This window comes from Equus quagga, chromosome 19, assembly GCF_021613505.1.
Source record: "Equus quagga isolate Etosha38 chromosome 19, UCLA_HA_Equagga_1.0, whole genome shotgun sequence".
NCBI lineage: Eukaryota > Metazoa > Chordata > Mammalia > Perissodactyla > Equidae > Equus > Equus quagga.
Genome location: NC_060285.1, coordinates 846,190 through 870,154, shown reverse-complemented (window position 1 = coordinate 870,154; position 23,965 = coordinate 846,190). Strand labels below are relative to the sequence as shown.

The 23,965-nt window shown below is 44.7% G+C and overlaps 1 protein-coding gene across 1 annotated transcript in view; it reads left to right on the top strand.

Annotated features, from left to right (window-relative positions):
• Window positions 1-19,308, top strand: part of ZBED4 (zinc finger BED-type containing 4) — a 28,718-nt gene extending 9,410 nt beyond the window's left edge. The window contains exon 2 of the mRNA XM_046646215.1: window positions 14,155-19,308. Within this exon, the coding sequence (XP_046502171.1) occupies window positions 14,499-18,023 (3,525 nt within the window). The 5' untranslated portion in view covers window positions 14,155-14,498 and the 3' untranslated portion in view covers window positions 18,024-19,308. The remainder of the gene's footprint in view (window positions 1-14,154) is intronic.
• The last annotated feature ends 4,657 nt before the right edge of the window (window positions 19,309-23,965 follow it).

The window sequence follows — 23,965 nt, the reverse complement described above, 5'->3', positions numbered from 1 at the left end:
AGACACCTAACGTGCTGTGTCTCTCTGTTTTGATGTTGGCAGCCAACGATGCACACACCTATGTCCATTCATCCGTAGAGAGTTAGGAGTGGTGACGTTCTGGCTCAGGTACTGCCGCTTTGTCTGTGAGCTGGACTGCTGCTCTGAGAGACCTGTCCCTATCTGCTGTTTGGTGATCTAGTGTGGTAGGTAGTTCACGTGGGAAACTGAAGCTAAGTGCTTGATTCTTTCCTTGTATCAGTTCTCAAAGTAATAATTGTGGATTTTATTTTGGTATTATGAACTCATAGATTTAAACATGTTTGAGTTTTGATGTATTGTTGTTATGATCCCTGTTTGTGTTCGGATCATCTCATTTTTGGATAGTGGGAGCCTTTACAAGTTGGCTCCTAGAGCCTTTGGCACAGTCCCAGGGCCCTCTCAAAGGTTCCTTGCTACCTGGTATGCCAGGCTGTTCTAGGCCCAGCGTGCATTCCTCCTGCCCCAGACGTGGAATAAGCTGTTCCTTCAAGAAGCCCTGGTCTTTTTGTAATGGGAAATGACGTTTCAAAACCACAGTCTGGATGTTAGATATGCTCATTGCGGTTGGGTTGGTCAGTGTTTCTAGGTCTTTGCAGTGAACAGAGCTAGAGTATATATTCTGTTCACTGACTATAGGATGTCTATTTGACCTTTTTTTTTTTTTAAGATTTTATTTTTTGGGGCTGGCCCCGTGGCCGAGTGGTTAAGTTCGCGTGCTCCACTGCAGGCGGCCCAGTGTTTCGTTGGTTCAAATCCTGGGTGCGGACATGGCACTGCTCATCAAACCACGCTGAGGCAGCGTCCCACATGCCACAACTAGAAGGACCCACAACGAAGAATATACAACTGTGTACTGGGGGGCTTTGGGGAGAAAAAGGAAAAAATAAAATCTTTAAAAAAAATGTAAAACACAGTCTTAAAAAAAAGAAAAAAACGATTTTATTTTTCTTTTTTCTCCCCGAATCCCCCCAGTACATACTTGTATATTTTAGTTGTGGGTCCTTCTAGTTGTGACATGTGGGATGCTGCCTCAAAGTGGCCTGATGACTAGTGCCGTGTCTGTGCCCAGGATTCAAACCAGTGAAACCCTTGGCGCCTAAAGCGGAGTGCACGAACTTAACCACTTGGCCACAGGGCCGGCCCCTATTTGACCTTTTTAATCACAAGTCTGTCTCCTTTCCACACTGAGAATCCTGGTTCTCAAGGACAGAGGAAACGAGAGTGTTAGACTGTCACTAATTACTCATCTGCCTTACCTCTCTCTACACACATCCCAAGCTTGGAATAGCAATGGCAGTTCTACTACCACTTGTATTATAACTGAAAACAGGTAAAATATTTTTTGCATAGGATTTCCCATTATCCTCCCATTCTTCTTCATAGTTACACAGGCTCTGCATTGTAGAGCACGGAGCCATTACCTATATATTCTCTCCCGTAAACCCTCATTCGGTCTTAGTTCTACAAGAAAATGGATATTAAATGTGCACACCTGGACCTTACGTCAGTGTTTCTCTAGACTTTTTGGTTTAAGTTTGTTCTCTAGTACACTTCTCAGGAAGGACTCATGGAAAAACATTTCCTGAATTCTTGCATATTGATAATAGTTTTTTTGCATCCTTTATACTTGATAGTTTGACTGGATATAAAATCCTTGGCTCACACTTTCTTTCCTTGAATATGTTATTCTGCTGTCCTCTAGCATAAAACACTGCTTTCAGACACATGACAGTTTTATTTTCTTTCCCTTATAAGTGACTTTGTTTTTTGTTTGAATGGCATTTCTTTTTCTTTAAGTCCAACAGTTTTACTAGCATATACCTCAGTGTTAATTGTTAAGGATGGGTCTTCTCAGCTATATAGTATGCTCTTTCAATATGTAGTTTCACAATTTTTATTCCTGGAAAGGTTTTCAAGTTTTAGGATTCTCATCTCTCGCTTCGTCTCCTCTTTTGTTGGGGGCGCTCTGATTAGCCATATGTTGGATCTTCTTTACCTATCACTTAAATTGGTCAGTTTCTCTTGAGTCTTTTTTATCCCTTCATTTCTTTTTCATTAAAAAAAAAGTATTTTCCTCTTCTGTTTATCTCAAGCAATCATTTGTAGAGTCTGTTTGTTCTTATGTTGCTTCTAGCTTAGTCTCTATTCCTCAAATGATATTTTATTTTTCTGGTATTTTCTTAGGATCCATAATCTCATTTCAGTGTGTTCTATTTTGATTTATGTTGTTCTTTTGTGTTATTTTCTTAATATCTTTAGCTTTTGAAATAAGTTGTAGTCACTGTGTAAGTTGAGGTTGTGTTTTTCTGGTGTGCTTTCATTATCTATAGAGATGTTTTTCTGCCCTGTATTACTTTTTATCCTGTCGTTTTGTGGGAGTTGACCTTCATCCTTTTCTCCTCCATGTTGGATGAGTTTTCTAGTGCTTCTTTAACAAATTATTACAAACTTAATGACTGAAACAGCATAAATTTGGAGGTCAGAAATCTACAATGGGTCTCATTGGGCTAAAATCAGGTTATTGGCAGGCTGCTTTTCTTTCTGGAGGTCCTCACGGTATCTGTTTCCTTGCCTTTTACACTTACCTTACACCCGCTTGTGAGATCCCCCTTCCTCCATCTTCAAAGCCAGCAGCACCGCATCTCTCTGGTCATTCTTCTGAAGTCCTGTTCCCTCTGTTTCTCTTCTGGCCTCTTTCTTCCACTTTTAAGATAATCCAGTATAATCTTCCTATTATTGCATAATTGTTGCATAGTTGCCTCTGCAACCTTATTAATAAATCCCCTTTGCCATGTAACCTAACATTCACAGGTCTGAAGATTAGGACATGGACTTCTTCAAGGGCCCATTATTCCATCTGCCACATTTATTTTTATATGATACTAGTTTTTTTTGAAATTTAAGAAGGCTTCATGACCCAAGAGAACTTTGTCTAACTTCATGGTGCTTTCTCTTCTGCAGTCTTGATGTACTATTAAAAATATGGTGGCTTCCTTTATGTATCTAGGAATATCAATCTTTAGTCTTCTTTTCTTGCTATTTCTTTGTCTGACTTCAGTAGCCAGATGATACTGGCCTCTTAGAATAGGCTGGAAAGTATTCCATCCTCCTCTGTTTTCAAAAAGTTTGTGGAGTATTGGTATTATTTTTTTCTGTAAATGTTTGGTAAAATTCACCAGCGAAGCCATCTGGGCCTACGTTTTTCTTTGTGGAAAGATTTTAGGTTATTAATTCAGTTTCTTTAGTTATTATAGGTCTGTTCTGATTTTCTATTTCTTCTTGAGTCACTTTTGGTAATTTATTACTTTCTAGGAATTTTCCCATTTCACGTAAGATGTTAAATTTGTTGGTAGAAAGTTATTCATTGTATTCTCTTATATTCCATTGCATTTCTGAGGAATCAGTGGTAATGTTCCCACATTTTTGCAGTCTGTGTCTTCTTTTTTTCTTGGTTAATCTGGCTAAGGATTTTTCACTTTTGTTGATCTTTTCAAAGAACCAACTTTTGGTTTCATTGATGTTCTGCAGTACTTTTTTGTTTCTGTTTCGTTAATACCCACTCTAATTTTTACTTTTTCCTTTTATTCTGCCTTGGTTTGTTTTGTTTTTCTAGGTTTTTTTTTTTAAGGTGAATGCTTACATTATTGATTTGAGATCTTTCTTCTTATCTAATGTAGGTATTTAAAGCTATAAATTTCTCTCAGAGCACCACTTTAGCTGCATCTCAGAAATTCTGGTGTGTTGTGTTTTTATTTTCGTTCAGATGAAAATATTCTTTTTTTTTTTTTTTTTTTTGAGGAATATTAGCCCTGAGCTAACTGCTGCCAATCCTCCTCTTTTTGCTGAGGAAGACTGGCCCTGAGCTAACATCCTTGCCGATCTTCCTCTACTTTATATGTGGGATGCCTGCCACAGCGTGGCTTGCCAAGTGGTGCCATGTCTGCACCTGGGATCGGAACCGGCGAATCCTGGGCCACCAAAGCGGAACATGCGAACTTAAGTGTTGCGCCTCCAGGCCAACCGCTGAAGATACTTTCTAATTTTCCTTGTAATTTCTTTTTGACCCATGGATTATTTAGAAATATGTTTTTTATTTCCAAATATTTATTGATTTCTCAAATTCCATTCTGTTATTGTTTTATAATCTAACTCCTTTGTGGTTGAAGGGCATCCTGGCATAGTTTGTCTTTTTAAATTTGTTAACACTTGTTTTATGGCCTGCCGTCTGGTCTGTACTGTGGGATGTTTCAGTGTGCGCCTGAGTGTGTTGTGCTGCTGTTGGATGGAGTGTTGTAGTGTTGTATAGCTGTCTGTCTGTTCGAGTTGGTTGACAGTGTTGTTCAAGTCTTCTGTATCCTTGCTGATTTTCTGTCTGGTTGTTCTACTTGACCCATCTTCAAGTTGGTTGATTCTTTCTTCTGCCAGTTATTGCCCTTCTAGTGAATTTTAGTTATGCATTTCAACTCCATAATTCCTGCTTGGTTCTCTGTTATAATTTTTCTCTGTATATTGATATTTATTTTGTGAGACCTTGTCATGATTTCCTTTAGTTCTTTCAACATATTTGTAATAGCTGATATAAAGACTTTGTCTACGAAGTCCAACATCTGGGCTCCCTTAGGGACAGTTTCTTTTGTCATTTTTTTAGCTGTGTATGGGCCATACTTTCCTGCCTTTTTACCTGTCTTGTAACGTTTTTGTTTCTGTTGAAAACTGGACATCAGATTCCCCTCCCTCTTGAGTTTTTGTTGTTGCTGGGGTTTTGTTTTTTGCCTGTTTGTCTCTTTTGCGGCTTGCCTGGACTAATTCTGAAAAGTCTGTATTGCTTGTAGTGTGTGGCTGCTGAGGCCTCTGCTTGGTTAGCTTGGTGGTCAGTTAATGATTGGTCAGAGGTTTCCTTACATGCCTGGAACAAATCTGTCTGCCATCTTTGCCAAGAGGCTCTGTGTGAGTGCACACACACGCAATGCTGGGACAGGCCTTCGTCTTCTAGCACTTTGCCTTTGCCTTCTTCTTACACAGGGCACCAGGGCCAGCCAGACATGAGAGATTGGGGTAGCCCCTCAGGTCTTTCCTGGGCTGTGCAGTTCTGGACATGCGTGTCCTTCTACATCCTTGGGAATTTGTCAGAGCTTTTCAGCACTCCCCATAGACATCTTATTCTCCAGATCTTCCTTTTAAACCTTTGGCCAGGCTTTTGCTTGCCCCAGCTGGTATTGCAGCTATAGGCAGCTGTGATGTAAAAAAAAGTGCAGATATTGGTTTTCAGCAAACATCCTGGGTATAGGGCTTTTCCCACAAAGCAAGATCTGAGTCAGGTCAAATAGCAGCCATGCCCTGTGAATGGGGCTTTTCCAGGGACCTGTGACAAAGGTCAAATAGTGACAATGCCATAGACAGTGGGACTTTTTGAGGGGCCGCAGACCTGGTCTGCCCCCTCTGGTGGCTGCAAGGTTGCTGATTTTCACACCTACCGTGGTGTGGGGCTGCTGGTTTCATGGCTCTCGTGGGGAAAGGAGGATGGGAGTTCAACTGCCACAACCTGCTGTTGTTACAAAGGTCCAATAGTTTTTCTTAAATAAATGCTCCTCAGACTGTTGCAAGCCTTTGGTTAATTCCCAGAGTTCTGCACAGTTTGATACTGACAACTTGCCAGCCCCTTCTTTGCTGCTCTGGCACAGTGCATTCTCGGGGGTCCTCACTCTGCCATTCTGGGACAGTGGGCTGCTTTCTGAGGTCCTGGGGTTTTGTGTCCTTCTCCCTTCTCCACCCTTCCTTTTCTTTGTTTCTTTTGTCCCTGAGCTGCTCGGTTTAGAGTCTTTTCCCACCAGTTTCTCTTTAATGTGGGTCTTTGCCCTGGAAGGAAGTTTTGTCTGGGTTGTTTTGCTCCAGCCTCTTACCTTGGACCCCTGACACGCGTCTGCCTTATTGCAGTCAGGAAAGTCCCAATTTCAGAGCGTGGTCCTTGGGACTTACAGTGAGTACCTGTTGGCTACTTTGGGATTATTAGTATATTACATGCTCAGGGCTGCCTTCTTTTTCCATCTGTGCAGATCTGCGTCCACACGGGCCTTGTTTTTATTCTTGGTTTGTCCTCTCTGCTTATATTTTGGAGTTAAGGAAATACCTCATTAATTTTTCCTTGTTGCTCTCATCCATATGATTGTGGTTTTGCTCTTCTAGTTCTGTGCTGTGTTATCAAGAAAAACAAAGGAATATAACTGTTTCAAATGAATAAAATAACTACGCTTAAGAGAGAAAATTGACCAAAGAAACTCTTGGACACAGTGCTCGCTTACACACCCTCAAGCCCAAAGACAAAAATTCACAAACTACTGTCTCTGGTTAGAGAGCTTGCTTCCCTTGGTGCTCTGGGTGAGGGCTCTAACGCCGCTTTCTGGGTGTTGTAGGGTTGAGCAAGCGATTGGGTCTTATAAGGACAGTGGGAGCCAGATTTCTCGCTGTTGGAGAAGGAAGTTACAAATGTGGAGAAAGGGGTGCTAGAGTGATCCTGTGATGTTGGCTTGAGATTGGAGGTATCAGTGTGAACTCATGGTTTTTATTCACATATGCATATGCATGGCAGTATGTGTGTGTGTTTATGGCTCCCGATTGGCAGGGCTTCTCTTGAAAAGTCAGCAGTGTGTCTAAGTATTTTTTCTTAACATTATTCTTCCAGAAGTATTCTAATGTACTTTAGGAAGACTAGCGTAGTGGACCCCATGCACTCAACACCCACCTTCAGCACTTACCAGCTCACAGCCATTCCTGTTTTTTCTGTAGCCCTCGCTCAGTTTCTTTTTTAAAGATTGGCACCTGAGCTAACAACTGTTGCCAGTCTTCTTTTTCTTTTTTTCCTCCCCTGCTTCTTCTCCCCTAAGACCCCCAGTTCATAGTTGTATGTTTTTTTTAGTTGTGGGTCCTTCTAGTTGTGGCATGTGGGATGCCACCTCAGCATGGCCTGATGAGTGGTGCCATGTCCGCGCCCAGGATCCAAATCAGCGAAACCCTGGGCCTCCAAAGGCGGAGTACACGAACTTAACCACTGAGCCACAGGGCCGGCCCCTCACTCAATTATTTTTGAAGGAAATACCAGAAATCATATTTCGTCTGGATATATTTCAATAAGTAACTTGGAAAGATGGGATTCTGTCAAAAGTTATATCCACAATACCTTTATCACACCTTAAAAAACTAACAGCAATTAATGTCATATATTAACTCAGTATCCAAATTTCCCACATTTTCTAAAAAATGTTCTTAAACAGTTTGCTAATTCAAATCAAGATGTAAGCAGAATTTTTTCGTTAAAGAAACTGGGTTCATCCCACAGAAAATCTCATAATCTGGATTTTACTGATTTCATTCCTCTGGTGTTTCAGTATGTTCCTCTGTCCCTTGTAATTTTTATCTGTCTGCTTTATCTCTCTCTCTCTCTTTTTTGTTTTTTTTTGAGGAAGATTGGCCCTGAGTTAACATTTGCTGCCAATCCTCCTCTTTTTGCTGAGGAAGATTGGCCCTGAGCTACCATCCATGTCTGTCTTCCTCCACTTTATATGTGGGACACCTGCCACACCATGGCTTGATAAGTGGTGTGTAGGTTTGCACCCTGGATCCGAACCGGCAAACCCTGGGCTGCTGAAGTGGAATGTGTGAACTTAACTGCTGTATCACTGGGCTGGCCCCTGCTTTATCTTTTGTTTGCAGCTCTTTTTTAAAAAAAATCTTACTTGGATCTGTAGGGGTTCTTGAATCTGTGGTCAGAAGTCTTTCCTCAGTACTGGGAATTTCACAGCCATTACATCTCCCCTTCCTTACTACTCTTTTCTTCCCCTCTCCCTCCCCCAGTGCTTCCAGTGCTCGCTTCTACCACTTCATACCCGTGTGCCCTGGACAGGTTTCTTACCCTCTCTGTGCCTCAGTTTCCTCATGTGTACAAGGAGAAAAGTCATACTAAACCTTCTGCAAGAGATTGTCACATGGTTTAGAGATAATACAGGTCAAACACTCAGAAGATGGCCCACAGTACGTACTCAGTACATATTGGCTCTTACCATCCTTACCACCCCACGCTCTTCCCCAAGAGAGTCTTCAGAGAAAGTCAGAATCAACCTAGAATGAGACATTAGCCTTGAAGAGAGCAGAGCTGGGTTCTTCCAGACCCAGAGAGATGAAGGGCCCACCTTGTAGCATGGAGAGGGGCACAGGGCAAGGTTGTTCAAAAACGAGAAGATGAGGGCTGAGGAATGAGGCGGCATGCTGCCAATGGGGAGGAGCAGCAAAGAGGGGCTGGGACATCTAGAGACAATGACCTTGAATCCTCTGACCTTCCCAAACTCACTGAGGTCTAGTACCTTTCTATAGAGGCCTTCAGACCTTTATCACATCAATGGCCATCTTCTGTGAGTACAAGCAGTTGTGCTTTTTCCTTTCCAGTCTGCCTGCTGCCCTGGGACCCTCCAGGACAGTGTTGGATGGAAGTGGGAGGGCACGTGGGTCTTCTTGCCTTGTTGCAGAGCTTACGGGGAGCACTCATTCTCACTGTTCCGTGTGGTGTTAGCTGCAGGTGTTCCTGAATGCCCCTCGTAAGGTTGAGGAGAGTTTCTTCTGTTCCTGCTTTGTGACAGTGTGTCATGAATAGGGATAGAAGTGTGTTGTTAAATGTCTTCATATATTGAATGACATGGCCATATGGTTTTACTTCTTCATTCTCTTAATATGGTGAATTATATTGATTGATTTTTTAAATGTGAAACCAAACTTTTATTCTTGTGATAAACCCAACTTACTCATGGTGTATTTTTTTATATATAGTGCTGAATTTGATTTGCTGAATATTTGTCAAGAACTTGCTAAATTTTGTTAAGACTTTTCTGTGGTTCCAGGGAAATAGATCTGTTTCTTTCCTTGTAATGTCTTTGCTGGTTTTGCTGCCTCATAAAAAGAATTGGGAAGTTTCTTCTTTTCTTTTCTGGAAGAGTTCGTGTTTCATGGGTAGTTTTTCTTCCTTTAATGTTTGGTAGAATTCACCAGTGAAGCCATCTGGGCCTGAAAGTTTCTTTGAGAGGGTTTTTTAACTACAAGTTTAATTTTTTAATTAAATTTACGTTCTCTCTTCTTTAGTTAGTATTACAGTATTCTTTTCTGTAATGTGTGTCTTGCCAGGAATTTGTCCATTTCATCTAAGTTGCTGAATTTATGGTGGTAAAGTTATTCAGACTATTTCCTTACTATATCCTCTTACATCTGTCAGATCTATAGTGATCCCCGCCTCCTTCATTCCCAGTGTGGTAGTTTCTGTCTTCTCCATTTGTTTCTCTGACCAATCTGTAGAAGTTTGTCAGTTTTATTGATCTTTCCAAAGAACCAGTGTTTAGTATCATTGATTTTGTTTTCTCTCTCTCTTTTTTTTTCCCATTTCACTGATTTCATATCTTTTCACCCCTGTTTACTTTGGGATTAAATTTACTTTACTTTTCCTTGTGAGTTTTTTCTTTGACCCTTGGCTTGATATAGAAGAGTTATTTATTTGAAAATATTTTGGATTTTTCCAGGTCTCATTCTGTTGTTGATTTCCCATTCAGTTCCCTATTGTCAGAGACTATCCTGTGTTTTATTTCAGTTCTTTTAAATTTATTGAGATTTGTTTTATTGTCCAGAGAATAATCTATCTTGGTGAGTGTTTTGTATGTACCTGTAAATAATATGTATTCTGGTGGTGTTGGTTGGACTGTTCGGTAAATGTCAATTTGGTCAAGTTTAATAATAGTGTTTTTAAATCTTCTGTTATCTTCACTGGTTTTCTGTCTCCCTGTTGAATTAATTATTGAAGAGGTGTGTTGAGACCCCCATCTGTAATTGTGAATTGTTTTGCTCTCCCTTTCGTTCCCTCAGTTTTGCTTCATATACTTGAAGGGCTGTTGGCAGATGTGTGCACACTTGGTGGATTGACCTCTTTGTCACTCTCTGTCATGTCCCTTGTGTCCCTGGTGTGCAATTCTTAAGTCTTCGTCTGATGGTGATATAGCCCTTCCAGCTCTCTATTGGTTAGAGTTAGCGTGGCGCAGCTTTTCCGTCCTTTTGCATTAACCTGCTGGTGTCTTTATGTTTGAAGTGTGTCTCTCGCAGGAAGCATTTAGTTAGTCTTGCTTTCTCATCCAATCTGACAATCTCTGCCTTCCTTAAAAAAACAGCTTTATTTGGGTATCTGGGAAAAATCTCTCCTGTTTCTCCTTTGTTCTTATACTCTACTCACAGAATACTTCACTTTTGGCCACCAAACGTGTGGGGTTTTTCCCCCACACTGACCAGTTCTCCAACACCAGCTGGGTGTCCCACAATTCACTTCAGTTCTGACACCATCTACCTGGAGACAGTGTCAGATACCACAGGTTAAGAGCTTAGTCCGTCAAGACTGCCCCCACTCAGACACCAGCCTCAGTTGTCACCTGTACTTCCAGCCGACCAGCTGTAAATCAGGGTTCCCACAACCCCCTCCTCAGGTTCAGTAATTTGCTGGAGCGGCTCACAGAACTCAGGGGAACACTTACTTACATTTACTGGTTTATTATAGAATAAAGGATATGGAAAAGAACACAGATGAACAGCCGGATGAAGAGGTGCATAGGGCGAGGTCTGGAAGGGTGCCGAGCACAGGAGCAGCCACTGATCTGCTCTGTCTCCGTGGATCTGCCCATTTTGGACCTTTCATTTGAAGTCAGTCATACAGTATGTGATCTTTTGTGTCTGGCTTCTTTCATTTAGCTTGATGTTTTTGAGGTTTGTAAAGCTTCATCCATGCGATGGCTTGAATTAGTACTTCATTCCTTTTAATGGCTGCATGTGACCTGCCGTCGTAGGAGTGGATCATATTTTTTATCCGTTCATCAGTAGGTGGACATTTGGGTTGTTTCCACTTTCTAGCTGATGTTAGTAATGTTGCTATTCGTGTACAAGTTGTTGAGTGAACACGCATTTTCGTTTCTCTTGGGTATATACATAGAAGTAGAATTCCCAGGTTGTGTGGTAACTCTGTGTGTAACGTTTTGAGGAGCTGCCAGACGGACTTCCAAAGTGGTTGCACCGCCTTACGTTCCCACTAGGAGTGCATGAGGGTTCCCATTTCTCCAAATCCTTGTCAACACTTACTGTCTGTTTTTTTATTATAGTCATCCTAGTGGGTGTCTCATCGTGGTTTGGATTTATGTATATTTTTAATTCTAATTTTTAAAAATTCCTTTCCAAATCTAGCTTCTCACTTTTATAGTCTCTTCTTTTTTGCTCATTTTTCTTTATTTTCTATTTTATTTTTTAAATAAACTGCCTGGTTATATGTATGAAATATGTTATTATGTATAATGTTTTAGAAACACAATTATATCTAAATTTTTGTTTGTTTGTTCGTTTTTGCTTAGGAAGATTTGCCCTGAGCTAACATCTGTTGCCAGTCTTCCTCTCTTTTGTATGTGAGCTGCCGCCACAGCATGGCCACTGATCTGTGGTGCATGTCCGTGCCTGGGAATCGAACCCGGGCCGCCAGAGCAGAGCATGCCAAACTTAACCACTAGGCCACTGGGGCTGGCCCTGTATCTAATTATTTTGTGTCCTGTGTGTCGTCATTCCAGTGGATGAAGTCCTTGGTGCTCTAAATCTGCTGCTTTTGCCGGCTCTCACGCCTCGTGTCCTGTTTCCTGTGTGTTCAGTGATATTTTGTTTACATACTAATTTTTAATTTTGAGTATTTGGCTGAACTTTGTGGAATTCATTGTTTGGAATGCTTTCTTTCCAGAACAACCTGCATTTGCTTCTGGTGACAGCTAGCCGTTTTTGTTAAGCCAGGAAGACTTTGATAGGACGACCATACATACTGCTGGGCCCCAGGGAGGCTCCGAGGAAGCCTGTTGTCCAGCGTTCTTATTGACAGTGCCTCCTCTCATAGGGAGAAATGCACTGTGTGGCCTAAATTCTGGGTGGCCTCCCTGCTTTGGCTCCTGCTCTCGATGGTGGCTCACCTGGCTGGTGTGGCCCGCGATCAGGCATTGCCCATGGACAGCCTTGGTTTGCACAGCTGGGCACAGCTCAGCCCCCTCCTATCTCGGGCCCCACTCTGCTCTTTGTGTGCCCAGTAATGTGTTAGAGAGTAAAGGTGGAGAGCCGTGCAGGCCAGGTGGGAGTATGAGCTGCTGGTGAGAGGGCAAATCCGGGAGACAAGGTGGTGCTGGGGGCAGGACAGAGGGACAGGCAGGGGACACATGGCTGCCTGGGGCAGAAGTGTTGACCAGGGTGGTGTCTGTCCTGCTCTTGTCTGAGCACCTGCCGATGCTGCTGTCCTGGGCTTGGGCTGCCATGGTCCATGGCACACCTACCCACCACTCCATGCCCGCTGAGTCCCAGCCTGCAGGAGGGGCTATTGCTGCCCAGCCCAGGCCACCCCCATGGCCAAAAAGGGCAGTCATGCCTCTGTGGAGGACAGCTGGCATGGAGTGGCTCAAGCCAGACCTGAGACAGCAACTCTGCCAGCAGCTTGTGGGTCCCTCGCGACTGTGCCTACTGTGTGAGGGCAGCAGATTGGCCCTGGCTAGGGACGAGCTGGAGTCCCAAGGCTCAGGCTACCCTGCAGCTGTTGTGCCAACACATGAAGCTGGGCAACCAGTGTTCCTCACCACGTGTTTGGGCATCTTGTGCCCTTCAGATGCCTATCTGGGCTGTGCTGGCCCCGGATAGGCAGGACTGGCATGAGGTGGCCAAGGATGCTGTGTCTGCACAGCTGCTGGAGGCACTGAGCCAGTCTGGGGCCAGCCGTCTGTAGTCTGCTGAGGCGATGCAGGCACTGGGGTAAGTAGTGACCCCCGTCCTCTCCATGGGCAGCCTGAACGCATAGGCAGAGCCTGTGTCCTACCCCAGCTCAGCAGGCCTGGGCAGCTACCATCTGATCCCACAGGGGAGGAGCGTGAGCCCTGCCTTCAGCTGGCACAGCCTCCCAGGTGGGCAGGCCCAGGGCACCTGGGGCAGCTCAGCTTTGGCTGAGTTGTGGTGAAGGACTGTGGCCTCTCCTCCCACACCCTGCGTGGACCTTCCGTTTCCTGATTTGTCCTCTGGTGGCTTTTCTTTGGGGGCTTGCTGAGCAAAAGGGTCAGAAACCTCTCTTTTGTCCCCACCACTTGGCGTTCTGATTTGGTTTATGTGTAGTTTGAGTTTTTCTGTGCTGGTTGTATTTATATTAAACCCCGGGATGGTGGAAAAGAAAAAAAAAAGAAGGAAGTTTGTTGAAGGTTTTATTATAGTAAGCATGTTCTTCCTAGTGTTTATGCTGCCGTATTGCCAAGAATGGTTTTTTGTTGGCTTTTCTTAAATACTTTTTAATTAACTGCTCCACTCCCCCACCCATCTTCATCATCCTTCACATTTCAGCTCAGTCATTATATGCTGACCCCTCCTGCTCCTGTTCTGGGTCCTGTCCTGCTCTCACCTGCCTTCCTAACATCATTTATCCTGGCTGCCAGCATTTGTCACAGTTAAAATCCTAACGTCCCTGTGGCCATTTCCTCGCTGTTGCACCCCAGCACCTGCACAGCACCAAGTCGCCCAGGGAGTGTCCCGGAGAAACTGGCTGGAGGCTGCTCTCCTCTCGCAGGACTTTCCTCCACCTTAGATGCAGGGAATCATCATTTTCTTTATGATATTCACTTTTTAGTCTGTGAATTGATTCATAGGTCAGCTGTAGGTTTTTTAAATTTCTTATTTTATGTGTCAGTTCTTATAGCAAAGTAGAATGAAAATGGACTTCAGGGAATTCTTCTTTGCTGATTATAGCAGCTACAAGTAGCCCTTGAAGGTTGGAGGTGTAAATTCTAGACCAAACTGACCTTTTTATACCATTGTAGGGGTTTTTTTTATGTTCCCCCAATCCTTTATTAATAGGCCATTTGAATTTAAATTCCTGTCTTTATTTTGCAGTTTTAGGGTATTTTCATTGTGTAAGTGGATTGTAAAAGCGTCAAGGAACAACTTTTTCTATTTTACTGTACCATTATGGAATTTTTTCTATGCATATTGAGGCCAGTATATCCATGACAGTATAGATTTGAAACGTATGATTTAGTTCAATGCTTAACTTGATTTCATCTTTTATAGGTAATGCAAAAGGATCATTATGCTATCAAGATGACAGCAATCCTGTTCCTAAGACAAGAAGCAGGTCTCCACTGTGTAAATTTCTGTCCACACCATGAAGTATTTAATAGCAGAACTCCTGGGAAGCAGTGATCCACGCCCTAGATGATGTGCTCATGAGTTCCATATTCTGCTTTTCAGTAAGATTTATGATTAGCCATATTGATAAACATCCTGAAAGATAGAATTGTTTTGGAAAAACTGAAGATAAGGTTCATTTAGGGGCACAAATGAGCATTTGGATCAGTTTCTTACCGACATAAGATATCAATGTGATGAAGCAGCTACAATAGTTATGGTCAGTCATGGAGAATAACCAGGAAGCTTGTCCCAAAGGGGATGATGATTTTGTTTCCGATAAAATAAATTTTAAAATAGAAGAGGAAGATGATGAGCAGATTCCTGATCACAGTTTGGAAAGAATGGACTTTAAAAATGAGCAAGAGGACAGGAAACAAGCTGACAGTGGTGATGAACAGGCAGAAATCAGGGAAACGAGCCATAGCTGTAAGCCCCCTGGGAAGTACTTCTCAGCTGACAGTGAGGATGACTATGGGTCCCTGTTCTCACAGTACAGTAGTACACTGTATGATGTTGCAATGGAGGCTGTGACGCAGAGCCTCCTTTCCAGCCGGAACATAAGCTCCAGGAAGAAGTCTCCAGCTTGGAAACATTTTTTTATCTCTCCTCGGGATAGCACTAAAGCAATATGTATGTACTGTATGAAAGAGTTCAGTAGAGGAAAAAATGAAAAGGACCTGAGCACAAGTTGTCTCATGAGACACGTGAGGAGAGCACACCCTACTGTGCTCATTCAAGAAAATGGAAGTGTGTCAGCCCTGTCCTCATTCTCTTCCCCTTCACCGCGGCCCCCGCCCCAGCCTGCAGACGTTGGAGACCTGGGCACCGTACTTTCACCCATCAAACTGGTCCAGAAGATGGCATCTAAGATCCCATCTGCTGATCAAGTAACAGAGGAATCTGTGTCTGTAGTTTCTTCTGAAGAAGTCTCCTCGGACCTGTCCATCTCTGAGAAGTATAGCAGGGAAGAAGCCCTGGTGGGGCCACCTCCCCACCTCTCCACTCTCCATTATGAGGAAACTGCAGAGAATGGAGCAGAGAAAAGCCTCCCGCTTCCAAAGGGTGCGTCTGGGTCCAGAAGAAGGTCTGCTGTCTGGAAGCACTTCTACCTTTCGCCCCTGGACAACTCCAAAGCTGTCTGCATTCACTGCATGAACGAGTTCAGCCGAGGGAAGAACGGGAAGGATCTGGGCACCAGCTGCCTGATCAGGCACATGTGGAGGGCACACCGCTCCATTGTGCTGCAGGAGAACGGCGGGGGCACAGGCATACCACCCCTGTACTCCGCTCCCCCTACCCTGCTGCCTGCCCTCCCTCCTCCTGAGGGAGACCCAAACTCCGTGTCATCGTCTCCAGGGAAGCTGGTCCAAGAGTCCCCTTCAGCATCCTCCTCCCCTGATCGGCTGACCGAGGACCTGCAATCGCACTTGAATCCCAGAGATACGCTTATGGAAGATGCATCCGTGTTGTCGTCCTCTGATGACGTCGGTGAGGCCTCGTTGGTGTCCTCTCCTGAGAAGCAGCAGAGGGAGGGGTTGAGCCCCAGCATATTTGAATCTGGTGCTGTATTCCAGCAGAACAAAAAGGTCATGAAGAGACTGAAGTCAGAAGTTTGGCATCACTTTTCATTAGCCCCCATGGATAGTCTCAAGGCAGTGTGCAGACACTGCAGTTGTGTCATCAGTAGGGGGAAGCAGGGGGACGTGGGCACCAGCTGTTTGATGAGACATCTCTACAGACGCCACCCGGAAGTTGTTGGGAACCAGAAGGGCTTTCTGGGGACCAGTTTGGCAAATTCTCCCTATGCCACTTTGGCTTCTGCAGAAAGTTCCTCCTCCAAATTAACTGACTTGCCAACAATGGTTACAAAAAACAATCAAGTTATATTTCCTGTTAATAGCAAAAAGACCTCAAAGTTGTGGAATCACTTTTCTATCTGCTCCGCAGACCCCACTAAAGTCGTGTGCCTGCACTGTGGCCGGACAATAAGCAGGGGCAAGAAGCCGAGTAACCTGGGCACCAGTTGTCTCCTAAGGCATTTACAGAGGTTCCACAGCGGCGTGCTCAAGACTGATGTCCCCCAGACGGCGCTGCCCGCCTCTCCAGGCATCCGCGTGCCCCTGAGCACAGAATTATCAGGAGCTTCCTCCTTTGATGACACCAGTGAGAAGTTTTATGATTCTCATCCAGTTGCCAAAAAAATAACAAGTCTCATAGCCGAAATGATTGCACTTGACCTTCAGCCATATTCTTTTGTAGACAATGTTGGCTTTAACAGGCTGCTCGAATACTTGAAACCTCAGTACTCTTTACCCTCACCTTCTTACTTCTCTAGGACAGCTATCCCAGGTATGTATGATAATGTGAAACAGATAATTCTGTCACATCTTAAGGAAGCTGAGAGTGGCGTGATCCACTTCACATCTGGCATATGGATGAGTAACCAGACCCGTGAGTACCTGACACTCACTGCTCACTGGGTCACCTTTGAGTCGTCGGTCCGGCCGCACTGTGAGGACCACCACTGCTCAGCACTTTTAGATGTGTCACAGATTGACTGCGACTACAGCGGCAACAGCATTCAGAAGCAGCTGGAATGTTGGTGGGAGGCCTGGGTGACATCCACTGGCCTTCAGATTGGCATCACGGTCACCGACAATGCAAGCATAGGAAAGACACTGAATGAAGGGGAGCACTCGAGCGTGCAGTGCTTCAGTCACACAGTTAATCTCATTGTCAGTGAGGCCATTAAAAGCCAGAGAATGGTCCAGAATTTACTTAGCATCGCACGGAAAATATGTGAGCGGGTGCATCGGTCACCCAAAGCAAAAGAGAAACTAGCAGAGCTGCAGAAGGAGTACGAGCTGCCACCACACCATCTTATCCAAGATGTCCCATCCAAATGGAACACATCGTTTCATATGCTTGAACGACTCATTGAACAGAAAAGGGCAGTTAATGAGATGTCAATCGAGTGTAACTTCAGAGAACTGATTAGTTGTGACCAGTGGGAAGTCATGCAGTCTGTGTGTCATGCGCTGAAACCCTTTGATGCTGCGAGTCGGGAGATGAGCACCCACATGTCCACACTCAGCCAGGTCATCCCCATGATCCACATCCTCAACAGGAAGATCGAGATGCTGTTTGAGGAAACGATGGGCATCGACACCATGCTGAAGTCTTTGAAGGAAGCCATGGTGAGCCGACTGTCCTCCACGCTCCATGACCCCAGGTACATCTTTGCTACACTGTTGGACCCTCGTTACAAAGCCTCCCTGTTCTCCGAGGAGGAGGCGGAGCAGTACAAGCAAGATTTAATCAGGGAACTAGAAATGTTGACTTCTACCTCAGAGGACACGCCTGTCTCTAATGGGTGTGATCCAGGCTCCCCGTCAAAAGACTCCATTGAGGAGAACCTGTGGTCACTCATGGCCAAGATGAAAAGGAAAGCCCCAAGAGAAAAGACGAAGGTACCCGAGGACATGGTGCTTGCGTATCTGGAGGAGGAGGTGCTTGAACACAGCTGTGACCCACTCACCTACTGGAACCTAAAGAAGTCGTCCTGGCCGGCCCTCTCAACTCTAGCTGTCAGGTTTTTGGGCTGTCCCCCAAGTATTGTCCCTTCAGAAAAGCTGTTCAACACACCCACCGAGAATGGTAGCTTTGGCCAGTCCAGGCTCATGATGGAACATTTTGAAAAACTTATCTTTTTGAAAGTGAATCTTCCCTTAATATACTTTCAGTATTGAAACTCACAGTGGAGCCACGAGACTAAAGATATTGTTGCTTATCAGGCACCAGCTCTTTGTCCCGGGGCTGGTGGCTTGCTCCGGTCGGGGCCCTGTAGGACAGCAGACCAGGCACTCTCAGGTCCACGTTGAGTTTCATTTCCAGCTCTCGCCGTAGTGTCTCCATGTGCCTTACTCCTAGTCCTTCAGGCCAGGTATCACGGTGTGTTTTTTAAGAAGTCCACTAGAAATAGCCTGTCTCGTCAATTATGAATACGATGATTAGGTTTTAATTCATAATTGTAAAGTTTTTTTAAAAGTTAGGCGTTAGTAATTTGTTTTGCTAGAATGGCAGAGAAGATGTAAACAGTTTTATTCAGTAGGCTTTTTATTCAATTATGTAAAAACCACAAATCAGGTACTGTATTTTAAAAATTGCTTTACTTGCAACAAAACAGCTTTTGTGGCTGTCAAATAAAATCTGTAAATAGGAGGTGGAGCTCAAGCCATCCTGACTGAGCAGTTTTTAACTGCAGGCTCTAAAGTATGTCAAGGAGTACAGAGAATATTCTGGAAGATAACTGTTTACTGCGACAGAGACGTGGCATTTGAAGACAAAACTACACTTAGCTGTATCATGTATGTCAGTTATATAGTGATTTTGTAAAGAGAACTTTTCCATTTCATGTTTTGCATTCAGGTTTTACATGGGGGCCCCCAGGTGTTTATGATGAGCTCGTTGCCTATTGTCGGGCCGGTGCACAACATGACACGTTTACAGCCCTCCTGTCGATTAGATCTCCAAGTCCCTGACTTAGTGTGTCTACACTATGAAGTTTCTTTTGAAATTTGTGCACTGACCCCCAATTTGATCAAATTATGTACAAAATTCTTTTTGGAAGAGATGGCTCATTAACAGGGAAGAAGATTGTTATATTACAGCTATAAGAATAGCCTTAGGTGTTTAGATTTTTTTTTTATAATAGGGAAGATTCAGCCATCACTGGGGTATTTTAGACTCCCAAGGACATCAGAATGAAGTATCAGTTGTCAGATTTTTTAACAATAATATGTCTTCAAAGTTTTTGCTTCAGTGTCTAGGAAAGGATTTGTTTTCTTATTTCAAACCAATGAAATATTCTGGGTGAAACAAGTCACTCATTTGCCTATGACCTTTTAGAAAAGTTGTCGTTTTGTTAAAATACTGTACCTATTATTAACCTGAATTTGCATTGACTATGTTTTAGTGTATTTATAAATGGTGAACTCAGTTTCTGAAATTAAACTTTTTATTTGTAATTTTCTACTGCTGGAGGACACTGGCTTTTATTCTTAGGATAATAAAGCCATCATACTCTTTGGGGGCCAGTATATTTAGAAACCACATTCAGGCAGCCTTTGAATTTTCACCTTAGCCCCAGACAGGACATGGGAAAAGCGGAGATGTAATTCTTACAACAGCATTTCTGATACTGGTAATGACAGTGACGAGAACTTCCCAGCAGGCAGCTACGTGGTTGGCCGTGTGGCCTCTGCATACGTGCACACCCTTCCCTATGCCTCTCCTCGGTGCCTGTGTGCCTGTTCTCCTGAGACCAGCCTCTCTTGTGGATGCCCCAGGAGCACTGATCAGGGATGTACTAGTGAATTATGCTGACATGGTTTCCGCCATGACTCTCAACATGCGAATTTCTATAAATGTGTGTTCAAAGTGATACTATGTGTAAAGACTTGAAACTTCACCAATTTGGAATTCAGCCCTTCATCAGTCTTCCCCATCCAGGATCTAACCAAGCTCCAGGAAGTGACTCCAAAGTGCAGAGTAGCTGTTACAAAGTTCAGGTATTGAAGCACATGGCTTTCCTGAAAGGAGAATCCTTCTAATGTTTTATCTGGGGGCTAGCAACAGTTCTACCTCCATGAGACCTGGTGGGGCAAGGCCCTGGACCGCTTCCTGGTGGGGCCCAGCACACAGCACCGAGGCCCTGGGGACCCTGTGCTCTCCTCTGAGCGCTCGGCTTGGCTGACATGTGGAATGTTTCTTTGCAGGTTTTGTATGCCTGTACACCTAGAGGCGGGGCTGAGACTGAGAGTCATTAATTTCAGAACGACAGCTGTTCTCCTGCCTCTAGTTTACAGATGACGAGCTGGGACTGCCTGCGAGTTCCAGGGCCCGAGAGAGTAGGACTCTGGGAGGACTGGAGTCAGGATCGAGCAGGGGAGTCCTTGGGATTCTGAGGGCCACATGATGCTCTGTGCATGCTCACTGGGTTGTGGTGGTAGCCACCTGGTTCACACCAGGGACCGTTAGGAATCTGGGACAAGTTTGATACACTTTCCTACCTCTCTCTGTTCACACTTCAAGACTTTGATTTAGTCAGGTTTCCATAGTAAGGGGAGGTTCATCACGTTTAAGGCCAGTGATCTGTGGGGACAGCAGTGTGGCCCAGGAATTTGGCCAGCCCATTCCCTCCCAGAGCTCTGGGGTACCTTGCTCACAGCCCTGCTACTCCTTGTTACTGTCCCCTGCACAAGCTGGGACTGGCCCTGATGTGGCCCGTGGCCACCTTGCAGTCCTCCTTTTCTTAGGATTCTATTTTGAAAGGTAACATCCTAAGGACTGGGGGCTACTGAGCTTCATGAATTTTCCCCCTAAAATAAGTCAGCACAAACTAACTGCAGAATGTATCCTGTCCTTCACTCACTGGGTGGCCCTCCTTTCCCCAGGGCCTGGGCTGGCTGCTGCCCAGAGCAGTGATTGAAACAGACACAGTCCCTGCTCATCAGAGCCCATGGTCTGGGCTAAGATGGCAGACGACAGCCTGAGGGTCAAACCCGCCTCCTGCTTGTTTTCTAAGTGAAGTTTTCTTGAACACAGCGGTGCCCATTTGTTCACACATAGTCCACAGTTGCTTCCAAGCTGCCGTAGCGGAATTGAGTAGTTGTGACAGAGACAATAGGCCAAACAGCTGAAAATGTTTACTCTCTGGCCCTTTAAAGAACAAGTTTTCTGGTCTCTGAGCTAGCCACCCTTTCTGTTCCATTTTCTAAAACTTTTGGCCTCAGGCTGTTGTTTTCCATTTGAGGGGCTCTGTAACAGTCATCGTGTAGAGGGGACTCAGGAGACATGGCCCCACGAGAGTCACGAACACGAGGAGGCTGTCGGCACCTCATGCGTTCTGCTCGTGTGGCTGGCAGGCGTTTGTGGAGACCAGGCACCACTGGGCACTGCAGAAAGTCAAACCACCTCTATTCTGGGGTTGCGGCCAGCCCTGCAGGAAGAAACGAGGAGCAGCGTTGACAGCGGTATGTGATACTTCTCATTGCCAGAACTTAGGCAAACATTTGCCTGACTGAGGGGGCTGTGGGTGCAGCTAGAACACGCATCTACTCTCAGCCATTTCCGACGTAACTCTCCAGTCACACCTGAATCATGAGCTGTTTAGTTCCCTGCCACTGGGTGATGTTTTCGGCAGGCGGCTTAATTTCTCTGGTCATTCTCATAATAAAATGCCATTTGTATAAGCCTCAGGAACTGTCTCATTTCAGTGAATAAATGTTGTATATTAATAAAACATTGGACTTCATTTAAAGTTAAAATTCCCTTCCCTTCCACTTCTGACTATGAGGCAGCAGCTGGGATCAGACCAACCCTGCCCCAAGACCCATCAAGGCCAGAGAAAATACATTTTTAAAACAAGCTTACTGAAGAGATCAGAGAGCATCCAAGGCTTTGAAGAAACAATCCCAGCGAGAAGAGACTTGCATAAAGCCAGGTCCTCTATTTCACAACTTTTTCCTGTTGGAACATTTGCTGGTGTGCAGAAGGTGGCAGCCAGAGCTGGCAGCAGTGGCATTGGGCTAGGGAGAGACAAGAGTGACATCGGCTAGGACTTCAGGAGCCAAGATCTTGGAGAAGAGGGGGCCTCAAGAGGGGCCCGTATCTTATGCAGCTTTTGCTGGAGGCAGCTGCCAGATCCTGAGAGATGCTTGTGCCCAGGGCGGGAGGCTGAACAGCTAAGCAGACACCCTGTGCAGGGGACAGACAGCTTCAGTGCCAGCTGGCCCATGAGATAACCCCAGGTTTCCAGGGGTGCTTCTGAAGGGCAAGTGAGACGGACCAGCCATCTCAGAGCCTGAAACAGCTGTGTCATCTCAACCCTCAACGGTATTGAGGGCCAGCCCTTTCCATCTTTCTGCCCACAGCAGAATTAAGTTCCCTTTCAGTGGAAAGATCCAGAGCTCTGTCACTTCACAGACATACAGACTGACTCTTAATAAGAAGTACCAGACACACTAAAAAAATAGGACCAAAGACTAAAAGGTAAGAGAGGAGACAACAGAAACACTCAGAGGTGATGCAGAGGCCAGTGTTCAGACATGGACTTCAACCACGATGGACATTCAAGAAAATTGATGGGAAGAATTTGTAAACAGAACGTCTAAAACTGAAAAATACAATGACAAATTAAGAATTAATAGATCTACTATCGCGTTAGGTGAGATGACTGCTAGACAGGAAGACATCAGTAGAAAACATCTAGACTCAAGTACAGAGAGGAGAATGGATGGAACGTGGGGAAGGGCACATGAGAGATGTGAGCTATTGGGAGGTCTGACACCGGTCGCTGAGTCCTGGAGGAACAGCAAGAATGAGCAGAGGCGAGGGGGGAGAGAGGACGTGCAGGGCTTTCCTACACTGACAGCAGACAACCCCCATCGCTGTGAGAATCTCTGGACCCCAAGCAGGATAAATTAGAAGTAACAAACTTGAAACCTCCACCTCAGCACATCACAGTGAAGTGCTGAAAACCAAAGACAGGAGATCTGAGAAGCAGAGGAAGAAAGACACTCTCACCTTCAGAGGGACAATCAGCTGGCAGCTGACGCTAACAGAAGCAGTGGAAGGCCTAACAGTAGAGTGGCGCCTATAAAGTGCTGAAAGAAGATAATTGCCAATCAAATTTATATGCTCAGTAAAGATTCCTCAAAAATGAGCATGAAATGACGTTTTCAGACAAAACAAAACTGAAGGAATTTGTCACCATCACACCTTCCCTAAAAATACACCCTGAGGGAGTTCTCCAGACAGAAGGAAAACAGTCCCAGACGGAAGTATGATGGTGCAAGAAGGAAGGAGGAACATTTCTGGGAAGGGTAAAAAGTGGGGAAATCAAAATGAATACTGGCTGTTGAAACAAGATCTTTTAGGGTTTAACATACAAGTAGGCTTAGCACACAAGGTGGGAGGGACGGCGCATGAAGTAAAGGGCTCTAGGCCCCTGGCACTGTCCCGTAAGTGGTAAAAATTTGAATTTAAAGTAAACTCTAAAAAGTCAGATGCATGTAATCTCTAAGATAAACAGTAAAAGCAATAAAAATGTTTAAGAAAGTAATAAGGAGGGAAATGGACTAACAAATACTTTCATTAATCCAAGAGAAGGTAAGAAGGAACCAAATAGGTGGGACAAAAAGAAGACACAGTAAACGGTAGATTTAAACCCAAGTGTATCAGCGATTAAATGTCAGTGGAACGCATACTCTAATTGGAAGAGATTGTCAGGTTGGATAAAATGACAAAACCCAGTTCCTTTACAAGATCCACTCCTGCACGCTGAGGACAGTCGATGTGAGGGGACAGAGCTGGCACGGCTGCTAACAGCAGGAGCCATTCCTAGAGAGAGGGACATCTCAGTGATAAAGTGATCAGTTGAAGGGAAGATATAATAATCCTAAGTTCCCTAGACGCCCCGAAGAGCACAGCACCAAAATGAGGCTGACACGAAAGAACTGAAAGGAGAAAAACAACCGTAGTGAGAGATTTGCTCACTCACCTCAGCAGCAAGGCCAGTGAGCCTTGGTGGGCAAATGTGTCCTGGTTCTGACCACCAGGCCAGCCCCAGTTAACTCCTGCCCCAAACGCCATCTCCCAAGTGCATGCCTGCTTCCACCTGCTCCTCGGC